The sequence below is a fragment of the Crotalus tigris genome, unplaced genomic scaffold, assembly GCF_016545835.1.
Source record: "Crotalus tigris isolate CLP2741 ecotype Arizona unplaced genomic scaffold, ASM1654583v1 scf7180000024513.1755786, whole genome shotgun sequence".
Lineage (NCBI taxonomy): Eukaryota > Metazoa > Chordata > Lepidosauria > Squamata > Viperidae > Crotalus > Crotalus tigris.
In genome coordinates this window covers 1,506,382-1,519,727 of record NW_024100685.1, presented here as the reverse complement: position 1 = coordinate 1,519,727, position 13,346 = coordinate 1,506,382, and the positions used below count along the sequence as shown (strand labels likewise).

Here is a 13,346-nt window from a genome sequence, read left to right as displayed (position 1 = left end):
CTGAGAGCAGAGCCCGTTCCAAGGGGGTCTGGGAAGGGAATCGTGGGCCCTGTCACCAGAGGAGGAAGGGTCAAGCTGTAACGGAAGGGGGTCCACAACGGGCAGCCCATTCCTGACCGAGCCTGGGGCCAGCCGGCCGCAGCACTTGCTGGGAGGACCAGCAACCTCAGCCACAGGGCCCCCCTGCAGGGCTCGGCGGAAGGAAAGCCAGGCGCGACGGGTGGTTTTTCATAGGTTTATTGTGAACCATACAAAAATAAGGCAACCAGCGTCAGTCCCTGAGCAGGCCGAGGGGAGGGGCCGGGTGGGCAGGCGAAGGAGCCCCTCAACAAAGGCCCAAGAAAAGTCCTCTCAGAGACGCATGGGAGGAAGAAGCCCCCAGAACACAAGGATTGTGGGGCAGCGGGAGGGAAGCCCTCCCCCAAACACAGCACCCAAGACAGGCATTGCTTGATGGGATGTGTGTGTGTGTGTGTGTGTGTGTGAAATCGCTCCTTCTCCCCTTTTGTGGTGTCCCCAGATCCTGCTCAGACGGTGGAGGGGAGGTCGACCCCACAAATCGGGTGTAGAGCTGAACCTCCGTCTCCCCTACAGCATCTCCAGGGACTGCCAGCTCCTCCTTCCGGGAAGGGGCCAATTCAGGAACAGCCCCGAAAGCAGACCGGGCCGGGCGGGCTTCAGAGAAAGAAGGGGCAGCCATGCCCCCCCCCGTTCCCTCTGGGGCTCCAAGAGCCTTCCTCTCTGCAGCAGCTGGCTCGCAAGCATGGCGGGCCCTCCCGCCGGGCCAAGACCCTCCCTGGCGAGCCTCCGTGTCCGCCCTCAGCCCAGCCCGGCCCTCACGCCCAGGAGAAGCAGTGGCGGGGGGCTGCCTTGGAGGGGGCCGCGGTGGCGTGTGCCGGGTGCTTCAGCTGCAGAAGGAGCTTGCGTCCTTCCACTTCTGTCCCCTGGGAGAAAGACGGGAGAAAGCCACGGTGATGGAAGTGCGCTGGCAGGGACCCGATCCTGACCTCCACCTCAGGGCCAGCGAAGGGAGGAAGGAGACGCACCTGCAGGGCTGCGTAGGCGGCTTCGGCAGCCTCTTTACGGCTATAGTTGACGAAGGCGCAGGACTTGTGAGGGAGGCACCGGATGGAGTGGATGGGTCCAAACCTGCCCCGAAGAAAGCTGGTGTCACAGCACCTGAGTCTGCGCTGGAGGAGCCCCTGGCTTCCACGGGGTGCCTCCTGGGCTTCAGAAGGGGAGGGAGGGGGGAGCCACAAACACCCCCCCCCCCGCAGAGCAGGCAAACTTACGGCTGAAAATAGCGAAGCAGAACTTGCTGGGTGATCTTGGGTGCCAGGTTTCCCACCCAGACGGCGAACCACTCCCTGCAAGGGAGCACGTGGGTCACTCCCAGGAACAGGAGACCCCTGCAAGCCTCTACTGACCACTGGGCTGCTTACTCTCACCCAATTCCAAAGGGACCCCTGCCTCAAGGGTCTGGGGATCCACCTGACCAGCCAACCTGCTCCTGGGAGGCGGCCATCATGAGGGCAGAGCGGAGCCAATACCCCCAAGGAGAAGCAGGGTTGGGATGGGTTCCTTCCGCCTCCCCCAACCCCCGCCTTTGGCGCTTTGGGAGGGGCCTTGATCCTCGGCTGGCAGCTCTGGAAGGGGTGTGCTTGTCAGACTCCAAATTGGTGGACCAGCGGCTGCCCTCCTGGGCTCTGGACTCTGGTGAGCCACTGCTTGACCACATCCTGTCTTGACTACTGCAACACTCAGCTCTGGAGCTGGGCCCGGGAGGAGGTGCAGGTGCCGAAGGATCCAGCCTGGCCTGCCCCACGGTCTGCCCTGGGGCCTTCCTGAGCCTTGGTGCTGCAGCTCAGGGCCTGCCAACCCAACCCAGGCCTGCCTCTGTGCTGTGAATCTGCCCGAGCACCGAGGCCAGCCCCCAGCTGCTGAGTTTAGGGAAGGGAGGGGGGTAGACCCAGCTGGGCACTTGAGTGGGGGTCCTCAAGCAGCAGAAATGGCCCTAAGGAGAGACGCGCCTGGGGCTGCCCAGTGAAGGGTCTACGCAGAGAGCCGGAGGAACCGAGAGGTTCTGCCTGGGGGTAGATCAGCCCTTGACGTTCTTGGATCCTGGCTGAATGTTTGGCTATAATTTTGTTGTCCTAGATTCACTTTTTAAGAGTCAGTCTGTGTCTCCCACAAGCGGAGCCTGGCCCGGCTGGAGCTGCCTCTGCTCAGGTGCAGGAAGACACCCGTATGTCAGAACACGGAAGACACTTCCTCCCCCTCCTCACCTGACTGGGGCCTTTGCAGCTGGAGGGGCCAGCCGGATGGTGGCGATGGCCTGGGCACTGCTGTCTGGGCACCGCTGCCCTGCTGGCTGCTTTCCTTGACCATCAGGGAGAAAAAGAGTGACAGCTGAGGGGCAGCGACAGCTTGGTCTCTGCACACCCGCCAGGCAGCCATTGTCCACCCTGTGCCCGTTGTCGGCAAGGCTTAGCACTGACCGGGGGCTGACCCGAGCCCCCCACTGCTTACCAGACAGAAACAGCTGCGCTTCCGCAGGCAGGACGTCCCGGTCACGGTGGGGGCAGCCCAGCCGGCTCTCCTGCGAAAGAAAGGGGACCGGGTCAGTCTCGGCCAGCAGTGCAGAAGCCCCGGCCGGATCCTTCAAGCCAGAGAGGCTCCAGTGGGGTTGGGGGGGGGGTTATGCCTCTGTATCACGGAGGCGGCAGCTCTTCTTGGATGCCATCACAGTGGGATGCCACAGTCTGCATGCTAGGTGGAGCTGGGCACCCGGTTGATACAGCATTGTAAGCCCAGCATGGCTCGTTTACTTTGGGCAGAGACCCAGCAATTCTGGCTTGAAGGCAGCGCGAAGTGGCTTATTCATCAAGCCAAGGAAACGATCCCACTGACCGCCTCGAGGGGACTCTGGGGGAGGCTCCGGGCGGCCCAGGCCGGGAAGGCAGGAGAGAAGGCCGGGGGTCAGAGCCACCAGCAGGCCAGTCAGCCGAGGAGGGACCAGAAGCCCCCCCCTGAGGATATGGGGGTGGGCGGCTCCCGCTAAGGGAACTACTGCAGAAACAGCTTGCTGAGGGAGGACGGCTCGCCCCTAGAGGCCTCCGGTCCCCAAAAGTTCCTCCTGGCCGGCTGGCCGTCTCCTTCCACGGAGGCCAAGCAAACAAGCTAAAGGTCCACTTGCCCTGGGCAAACCACCCAGGCCAGCCTGCAGCAGAATGACCTGGCTTGACCCCAGAGCGAGCTCTGAAAGGAAGGCCTCCCCCTTGCTCACCAGTAAATGCTGGATCCGGCACTTCTGAAGCTGGAGGGCTGCATCGCCACGGAAGCCGTCGAACTGGAGGAGTTGCTGGAACATCCTTGCCGCGTCCGCATATCGCTGGGGATTGGGGAACAGGCGGGAGAGCCACCCTGTGCAGGGCGCCCGGTGCCAGAGTCCCCCAGAGCCCCCCTCCCGCCCGCTCTGCCCCTCTGGCCTGGAGTACCTTGAGGCCCAAGAGAGCCTTGCCCTGGCGAAAGAGGCCCCTGGGCCAGCCCGGCTGCAGGCTGAGTGCGTGCTGCGCATCCCGCAGGGCCTCCGTGTGGCTCTGCAGCTTCTCGTAGCAGAAGGAGCGGTTCCCAAAGAACCTGGGGGGAGAGGGGGGAGGAACAGAGGTCAGGCAGCGCTCTTCCTCCCAGGAAGCCCCCTCTGTGGCCACTTACCGCGGCCGGCAGCAGAATCTGCCTCACAGCCCGGCATGGAGCTCTCCGAAGCACATCCCAGGCTGAACCAGCCTCTCCCCGAGGCACCCCTGGACACCTGGGCCTCAAGTTGGAGGCAGAAAGAAAGCAGAAATGACGGTGTCCCTCTCCCTTCCAGATCAGTTCAGGGCCACCTTCCAAACGCCTAGCATTGTCCCCAAAGCCTCCGAGGCCAGGGACTGGGAAGGCCCAGTGGGGGCCCAGTGTCCGCCCTCCCCCAGGAACCCAGGTGCCAGGCTCGGGAGACCACCCGGCTGCACAATGAGGCTCGCTGGGCACCTGACGCCCACCGCTCTCCCTGGCGCCTGCCTCCAGCACCGGCTTCTTGTAAAAGGAAGCAACGAAGGGCAGCGCCAGGGCACCGATTCCTTTGGAGGAGGAAGGAAGGAGGGCAAAATAGCAGCAAGCAGAGAAGCCTCTCGGGCAGAGCACGCCCACCCATGGCCCTTTGCCCCCCTTCTTCCAGGGGGCTCAGGAGCGCAGGGCCAAAGCCAGCCTTCCTGGGGATTAGGCCCAGCTACTCTGCCCCCACAGCTGCCCTCTGTGCTGACGGCTTCAGAAAACAGAGCGGTTTCCCCAGGTGGCCACTGGCGCTGTGCAGCCACTTCCAATCTCCGTGCCGTCGTTTCTCCTGGACTGCCACCACCTGCCCGCCCCTCCGAGTTTCTGCCGTGCCTGGCCTGTCTCATCCGTGAGAGATCCAGCCACCCTCTTTGTTGGTTGCCTTCAACTTTTGTGACTCTTTCCTGTTGCTCTCTGGAGGGCAGCTGTGTGGCGTTAAGCGTCTCTGCCGCTTCAGAATCCAGCTTGCCCTTCTGGCTGTTCTGTGGCCTGCAAAATCTTGAGCTTCATCTCAGCAAAACGTGAGATGAATGTCCTTCATCCCTTAGCACTTCCCTTTCTTCAGCCTGGAATATACATTGATCTTTTCCAATCCCTTGACCGCTGCATAATTGCTCACCAGCCACCACAGCATTTAACCAGATTATGCTGCAAGATTTGAAACAGTTTGGCCGATAATTCATCAACTCCTACAGCTCAGTGGTCAGGAATATTCTCTAGGCCCATTTAGCTCTCCTTTCCAGGATGCCTGGGCAACTGGGGCTACCTGCTCAAGCACGTGAAGCTTCTCCAGCCAATGATAGGCAGGCAGTACCATGTGCCTCTCCAGAGCAGCTGGGCACCCTGCTGGGGTCCATCCAGCCACCCCGAGAGCCCCAGTGCTGGCCCTGCCCGCCCTCCGCTTTTCTAAGCCGACTGCTCCTCTTCCAGCGCAAGCCGTGCACTCGGCTTGCTGGAGGGGGTTCCCATATCCTTCTCCAGCAGATGGAAGAAAGCGAGGGGAAGGGGAAGGCAAAAGCCCGTCCCTTTATTCTCTCTTTATGACTGCCTTGAAAAGAGAACAAAGGTGGGGCTGGCGAGCAGGCGGAAGAGAAACAGTACGCTGGATCCCTCCCTCTCACGTTCACGTCTTGCGCATCATCGCCCAGAGCAATCAGCAAAACTTCCCATCTTGAAAGGTTGTTTGCTCAAGCAGGGAGACGGGAGAGGCTTTCTGGCCACTACAGACCTAGGATGCAGGCCTCCTTCCAGGTGGGCTGTCCACACGAGACTCCCCCTCCCCCCCTCGAGAACTGCTTTGCCAGAGGGTGAAAAAGGAGAGGGAAGACACGATGCTGCTCCTCTCTGTATCACAGCGCCTGTGGCTAAAGCCTTTCCCAAGAAACAGGTTGTGCTGACTGTATCCTTCATTTAACCAGCTCTTTGCACTCTCCCTTATCTGCCTTTCTGGACGTGGTTTCTCAAGACACCAAATGCAGAGTCACCTGGCCGTGAGGCACCTCATTCCCTCCCTGGCTAGACCACACAAATGTCTTATTACTATACAGAAATGCTTACAGCTCCTTTCAGTGTTTCAGCGGGGGGGGGGGGGAATGGAAAGAGGGAAAAATGACCTTCAGGAATTCCAGGACTTTGGCCAAGCCTTCCCCAGTGACTCTCCTTCCCAAGACCAGCTGATTCCGCTCCCGCTGGGTCCTCCCTTCTCCAGGGAGCCTCTCCTCAGCCCTCCCTGGACCCACACAGCACAAACACAACATCAACCTCCTCCAACAACTCCCTCCATTTCCTAAGAGACCTGCCATTTCATAAATCTCCAGCAAAATGTGCGCAGCTGAATCAGGCACATAACAACGTGCCTTCATCAGGCAAAAAGCTTCCTACTTTCCATAGTTTGCCAAACAACCAAATCTCCAACCTCAAAACGAATGGGCCACGCCAGGCAATCCCGATCCCTGCCCCCCCCCCCGCTTTTTCCCAAGCTGAGTCCCCAGACAATCTCCTCCAATCGGGTCATGCGGTTCAAGGGAGATCAGGCAGGTCCTTGGGCCCCCCTCTGTGTAGTGGCTCTCCTCTGGCTCCCGACCCTGGGACACCGAGGGGGGGTCGGGGCGGAGAGCAGCCTTCCAGCACCCCCTCCAGGATGCCATTCTCCCTTCCAACCTTTTCGGAGGTGCCTGGAAGCAGGAAGCCGAGCTGACGCCATCCTCCCTGCCGCTGCGGTCCAAGAACTGGGCCCCCAAGGGATTAAGGGCTCTGCGCAGGGCCCAAAGCAAGTGGGCAGTTTTAACTGAATTGTGTTAATGAGGACACGTATTTTTAAGAAGTAGCACAGCTGGTTTTTTTAGAAGGCGACTGGATTTCTGTCAGGAAGACTTCGCTGCCACCACCACCCTCTCACTACTCCAACCTCACTTGTACACAGGAGTCAAGTACTTGTGACGGTCTGTGGAAGGCAGGAGGAAGGCCAAGGCAACAGTCTAGAGACAGATGGGACTTATTTGATCCATGAAGTGTTTTACACACACGTCTCCCTCGGCCTGTGCTAGACACCCACAGAAGCCAAAGCTTCTCCTTGCCCCGAGGACCACTTCTCAAGACCCAAATTCAGCCTGAACCACTGCCTGCACCGGGTGACAAGAGGTAGAAAATGCTTGAATTCAAGTCCAGACACCCCGATTCCGTCCGGGGGCAAGGAGGATAAGGCTTCTGGGGTTCAAACAGGGGTGGAGGTAAGGCGGGCAGGCCAGACCCTCCAACAATGCAGTCTCACCTGTACTCCTGGGGGTTCAGCTTAATAGCTTCGGTAAAGAGGAGAACGGCCTCGTGATAGCGCTCCTGCTTTGCAGTTTCATTTCCACAATCTGGAGCAGGAGAAAAGGATCAATTAAAAGAAGGAAAATGTTACCACAGATGTAAAACTCTCCTTCTGAACGTCTAGCTGGAAGCTGGTTAGTCCCCCAAATGTCCTTGTACAATCCCCAGGGCCCTTGGGACGCTCTGCCCACAATCCTTAAGACAGGAAATGCAGGATAACCATGTCACAGTGGACACTTGATGGGAAATCTTTTAAAAAACAGGCCTCCGCATAAAACCAACCTCCCATCCAGACTGTTCCACTTGGGATAATAACCCCGCCCAGGACTGACCTCCCACCCATTATTATACGCATCCCTCCAACTTACCAAAATTTCCTGCCCAGCCCTCACCCAACCTAGACCGATGCTCTGCACTCTGCAAGCCCTCTGGAAGGACTCTGGGGAGGGGCCTGTAACCCTGTGGGGTGGGGGGGGGTCTGCACCCTTCCGACAAAGGCACAGTCCTCCTGCTGGGAGGGGCCGTGAAGGCCCCAAATCAAACCAAGTCCAGGAATCTGAAATCCGACCAAGTGGTTCTCCGCTCCCCTTGAAGTGGGGCCATTATCGCCCCCAGCCATCTGGTCTCAATCTCTTGGCAGAACTCGCCCTCACTGGCTTCCTCTAAATGGGTTCCAATTTCTGTGACTCTTCCTTACAGCTGGTGCCAAGAAGCGGCCATGACAGTCGAGCCGAAGTCTGACCAAGGCAGAATCACTTGAGACAAGAGCTTTCTGGGGTTGTGGGAACTATACTTCTGCTGCTGTGGCCTAAAACTCCCTTGTCTTCTTGGCGGCTATATTCCATGGCCGGCTCATATTCCGTCTGCCATCCGATACAGTTTCACTACTATCATTATCAAGCCGGGCTCTCTATTCTATACGCCTGTTTTTGTTCCTTCAGTGGAAAGTTGGTTTAAATTTCGTTTAAAAAAAAAACTGAGCTCATTTCCCTATCCTATCTAAAGAATTTTAAACTTCGTCCTCTCTTCTAGAGAATTCTCTCCCACCTCGGTCTTATGTCATCTGAAACCACGATAAGCATCCCCTGCTGCTTCATCCTATTTAGTAAGGGACCCAGAGTCAGAGTTTGCGGCACCCCAATTTCTCCAACATGATGAGGAACTGCCAAATCAAGGAAGCGGCCTGCTCGGGCAGGCATGGAAAGGCCGGAGAACCTCAGGTTCGGTGGGAAGAAAGCGCTTCCAGCCGCTCACCTGCCAGCACCATGCTCTGCTCCACAGAGGTCAACTGGAGCTCAGGCTTCTGAAGATGGAAGAAGAAGAAGGAGGAGGAGGAGGAGACACCTGGTTTTCCCATCCAGCCTGCCCCATGGCTAACGCGAGGGGCTGTAAGCTTCCCCGACTACTATTTTTATGTTATTTTTGTGGGCTTAGGTCGTTTTATTGGTTTTGTTCTGTTTCGTGAGAGCAGAGTCATGTATATGAGATGGCTGGCCCACAGATTTATGAAAGATAGACAGAGCAGCCCTTGAAATCAGACATTTCCCCAATTCTGCTGAACAGAACTGGGAAAATAACCACAAACCCAATTCCCAATGAGTCAAATTCACGGCTGCAGATTTCATTCCCAGACTTTCCGCAGGAGGCGCCAAGAAAAGGAAGACTGAGCGTTTTCACGCTGGGCGGGTAGCCGAGTAGTCCGGACACATCCAGAGGCCATCAGATTAGGAAGAATGGTTTCCAGGAGACAGGGATAATCCACCAAATGCCCACTTTTGAAATTTAATTTTTATCTCGCCTTTATTACTTTACTCATGGCAGCCAACAGACCCACTCCTCTTCCTCCTCCTGTTTCCCCCACAACCACCACCCTGTGAGGTGGGTTGAGCTGAGAAAGCAGGATTGGCCCAACGTTCCCAGGCAACTTTCCTGGCTAAGATGGGACCAGAGCTTAGCGTCTCCCGGTTTCTAGCTGACGCTTTGACAAATGCCACTTCTGTCTCCTCTGGGAATCAAGGAATAAACGAGGAGCTTATGAACCAGTCCTGGGGGAATAGGAGGGGAGCCCCCAGTCCTTTAGCCCCCGGATAAACTCTGCCCACCAGTTGCAGACCTGAGTGGGGAGCGAGAGCTGGCCTTAAGGCAACATGGATCTAAAGACTGAAAAGTCTGCGTATTTGTCAGGCACAGCCAGCCTTTCCCCGATACGGTCACGGGCTTCCTTTCAAATCATGCAAGCTAATAAAAGGGAGAAACATAGACTGAAACCACCGACTGGCTTTGCAATGGCAGCACAAAGGGTGACACCCACAACACAAGGAAGGTCATGCGAGGGTCTTACAACACTGAAGGACGCAGAGAAAAGAGCAGGCAAAAGAACAATCGCTCTTAGGAAAAATGACTTTTTAGATTCTTAGCCTTGGTCAAAAGGTGACTGATCAATTTACACCTGGCCTGCGGAAGTTAGAAGCCTTTCCCCTCTTTGCCCTGTCCTACAGCCCAGAGCGTATGACCAAACTAGTGAGCTAATGGCAAAATCTTACAGCAACTATGGAAAGTCATTTCCCGGAAGAGGGAGTGACAGGTACAGCAGAAAACGGGGTGATGGAAAAACAGACACTGATGGCTGCCAGTCAGAGATGCTCCCTGAAGATCAGCGTATGGGAGGCGGGAAGGGAAGGAGTCCCTGCCCTGCTTGGAAGGTGCCAGGCTGGCTCCCTTCAGGAGAGGAGGCTGGCCTGGAGAACCCTTGACCCGGCACAGGAACACGAGTCCTCACCTCTGCCTTTTGCTTCGTGTCTGCCTTCCTCTCCCGGGGCTTTTTCCCTCCTCTCTCCTTCCTTGGGAGCAGGGACTGGGCGTCTACCTTGCGGCGAGCTTTGGAGACAAAAGTGCTGGAGAAATCCAGCTCCTCCTGTGGGCAAGAGATGGAAAGCAGCAGCTCAGCCCCGGACAGGAGCCTCTCGGCCAGCCTCCCACGGAATTCCCTCCCTCTGGAAGAAAAACTGAACCAGCACCTGCCACCCTCTCATGGGAGACAGTCCAAACCTAGGACTAATGTGGCCAAGGCCGTCTGGCTGCAGTTCTCATGGTTTGGTGTTGGCTGTGACAATGGCTGGTGGAGAACCGGTGTGTGCTCCTCCTACACTCTTGAGGTGGGGATCACACAAACAAAGAAGCCACACGGGACCAGATACCTTCAACCCCACCTCCCCCCAAATAATATACTTTCTGTATCAGCTGAAATCTGAAACAGACTCTCAGCCTCCTTGTGAACTTCTTTTTCCCTGTCTGCCCGCTGGCCCAGGCTCACCTCCTCCTCCTCCTCCTCCTCCATCAAATGCCTGCTGGGGCTCCTGCCTGGGGAGGCTTCACTGAAACTCCCCTCTGAGTCAGGGGGGCCACCATCCAAGGCCAAAGTTCCCTCATTTTGTCCAGCTGAAGATTTGTTCTATGAAGAGAGCAATAAAACCTTGAAGCATCCAGAAATTAACCTGCCACCTGGGCAAATCAGTCGGAATATCTGCGGAGCTGGAAGCCAGCACGGTCCACTAAGACCTCTGTCTGAGCAAAGCGGCTGGCTGGAGCGCACACACCACAAACCGCCCTGGCAATAAGGGTGATTTTCCCATTGAGACTGGTCTCTGATTAAGGCTGAGCTTAATCTGGGCACGCCTGCCAGCGCAGCCAGGCGATTCACTCACTGCCTCACTCTTTGCCTTCAGCTCCAGGTCCCGCCTCTCCTGCCTCTTCCGGTCCTTCTGCCTCTGAGGACAAGCAGAAAGCATCAGGTTTCCCAGCCACTCAGCTCCCCCCTTCCAAGAGGCAAACTGGCTCCATCCCCAGTGTGCCACATTGATAGGGTTACCTTCTTCTTCATCCTTTTCTTCTCCGCCTTCTTCTTGAGGCGTTCTTCCTCAGCGACTAACAATTCCGCATTCCGCTCAGCCTCCTGAAAGAGAGCAGGGACCAGCCTCCTCAGCCACCAAGCCACCCTCATGCCCCACTGCCATCTCCCAGGAGCAGCTGAACAAGAAGCAAATGGAAAGGGCCAAGGGCTACACCTGGCCATTGACTGGCACCAAGGATAGTGTACCAGTAAGTAAGCAACACTACCACAGAAAGAAACAAAATCTAACTCCATTAACGAGAAACCAGTACAATGAATGGGATTCTTTCTTAAGTAGGCCATAATGTTTCACACTTTAAAAACGTTGACTCAGCAGCAGTTTCTGGAAACCTCTGGGAAGTCATGCGTGGCCTTGTTTAGATCAACAACTATCAGGGAATGGGCTAAATTAGACCTGGGAGCTTCCAAAGGGTGAAGTGGGTCAAATAAGCACCGACTCACCTCAGCTGTAAGTTGCTGTTTCTGGGGCAAAGCCAAGCCCAAAACAGCAAGGTCCAGATTGCTGCTTCGGGGAGGGAGAGAGGCAGAAGGGGGGCAAAGAAAGGCCCTCCGAAAACCACAGAACGTGGTGTAATGATTATGCAGAATGTCGTCATCGTCACTGCTCTCTTCTGCTTCCTCACTGCTGTCTTCCCAGGTCTCGTACCCGGAGTAGTTAATCACACAATACCAGCAGGGCTCTCGATTGAAATCTGGAAGGGGACCACAAGAGGCTTGAGTAAGCAAGACAGAAACCCACCTGACTAAAGCTTTGAAGCAATCCTCAGCCCATCCAGTGTTACTGAGCACAAAGGAATGTGGATCTGACCTTGGAACAGGGAAGGCAGGCGCAAGCATTAAAGACCCGCCCAGTCCCACGAAGGTGGAAAGCATGACAAAGTCAGTCAAAATAGTCCTGCCTTTCTTTGGTTTAGTGGACTGTGGGAGGCAGAAACTCAGGGGGCTTCAGGATTCTCTAATTTTTTTCCCTACAACCATAAGGAGCATTCCTGGAGTCCCTGCAGTTCGTTTCTTGACCTTGAAGGGCAGGCATCCACCCTGACAGGCTGCAGGAGCACCCAAAGCCTTCTTCATCAAGTTGAAGGCAAAGGCAGAAACGGCAACAAGAACGGCAGCTTGTTACTTTGGGTTGCTGAAACTAGCCGGGCAATTCCCAAAACCGGACAGTCTAACATTGTTCTTTGCTCCTATATGCTGGGATCGTCTGAAGGCATTTGATGCTACCAAAGGCACCAGGGTTACCTCCCCTCCACTCCACCCAGGATCATCCAAGTTATTCTTTGGCTTGTTTCTCCACTTTCCCCGGCTGTGAAGCCCGGGGCGACAGTCTTAGCCTGCTGCCCCCCTCCACCCAGCAGGGAGGATCCAAACGGAACTTGTTTTTATCCCGTCTTTGCTTTCGTACCGAACTCCAGGCCGCCAACGTGCCCGGCGCGCATCCCCCCCTCCGCTTGTTCTCCCCCAGGACGGCAAGGCTGCGAGACGGGCTGGGCGGAGGGAGGACCGGCCCGAAGACCCCCCAGCCGCCTCCCGAGACCTTCGCCCCCTCCCCAGAGGTCCCGCTGCCCGGGCGCTGCGCTTCTCGGCCGGGCCCTTCCCGCAAACCCGCCGCCGCCTCCAGCAAACGTCCCGCGGACGCCCCTTGCGCCCCCCCCCCGCCGCTCACAGGGACACCGCTGGCCCCGCCGCGCCCACTCCCAGTGCCGGACACGGGCGGCGGCTCTTTCCTCCTCCTCCTCCTCCTCGTCCTCTTCTCCTTCCCCGAGCGGCAGCCGCTGCATGATCCCGCCGAGGAGGGCAGCGGCGAGCGGCACCGCGGCGGCCCTCAAGGGTCCCTCTGGCGGAGAGGACCGGCGAGGGCAGCTGCGGCCCTTCCTCCGGAAGCGGAAACCGAGGTCTCCTTCCGGCAGGCAGCGAGGTCGCCATTTTGGTGCGGCCGCCGGGCCCGTCCGTGGGGAAAACGCGCGGGCGCATGCGCAAAGAGCCTCTCCGGGGGAGGGGTGCCCGTGCCGTGGGCGGGTGGGGGTCCGGGATGGAGGCGGCGCGGGGGGCCGGACAAAGCCGGAGGAACACAGAAGTTTAAAAATAAAACGGTTTCAACTGATTGACAATAAAAAGATTAGTCGAGACATACTGCACGTAGTCACTAGATTCCCGGAAGGTTGGCTATAAGATACACTTAACAAGACAAAAGGAGGAAGGCCGAAACAATGTAACCCTTTCTGGGGTTTGCTTTTGGTTTGGAGTTTCCCCACTTTTTTTGTAAATGATATATTCCAATCATTATAGAGTTGAAAGGAACCTTGGGGGGGTCTTCTAGTCCAACCCCTTGCTCAAGCAGGAGACCTGATACCAATTTTGGACAAGTCCACGCTCTTCTTGAAAGAAAGCCTCCAGTGATGGAACACCCACAACTTCTGGAGGCAACTGGTTCCACTGGTTAATTGCCCTTTCCTGCTTCTCCTTAATTCCAGGTTGCTCCTCCTTGATTACTTTCCATTGTTTCTTGTCTTTTGTTTCTTTGAAA

At 56.9% G+C, this 13,346-nt stretch overlaps 1 protein-coding gene across 3 annotated transcripts; it reads right to left on the bottom strand.

Annotated features, from left to right (window-relative positions):
* Positions 1-221: 221 nt before the first annotated feature.
* On the bottom strand, positions 222-12,683 carry TTC31 (tetratricopeptide repeat domain 31). Of its 3 annotated transcripts, none has more exons than XM_039333858.1 (15): positions 12,486-12,683; positions 11,261-11,511; positions 10,778-10,861; positions 10,614-10,676; positions 10,222-10,360; positions 9,689-9,825; positions 8,164-8,212; positions 6,866-6,956; positions 3,498-3,639; positions 3,287-3,391; positions 2,530-2,599; positions 2,286-2,379; positions 1,293-1,367; positions 1,047-1,149; positions 222-944 (listed from the first exon to the last, which is right to left on the bottom strand). In XM_039333858.1, the coding sequence occupies exons 1-15, from the start codon at positions 12,598-12,600 to the stop codon at positions 837-839; spliced, it is 1,626 nt and encodes a 541-aa protein (XP_039189792.1). In that variant the 5' UTR covers positions 12,601-12,683; the 3' UTR covers positions 222-836. The 3 variants fall into 3 exon arrangements, with proteins under 3 accessions (XP_039189792.1, XP_039189793.1, XP_039189791.1); XM_039333859.1 differs by having other exon boundaries at positions 2,286-2,374; XM_039333857.1 differs by having other exon boundaries at positions 2,286-2,385; positions 9,689-9,823; positions 10,223-10,360.
* Positions 12,684-13,346: the final 663 nt, after the last annotated feature.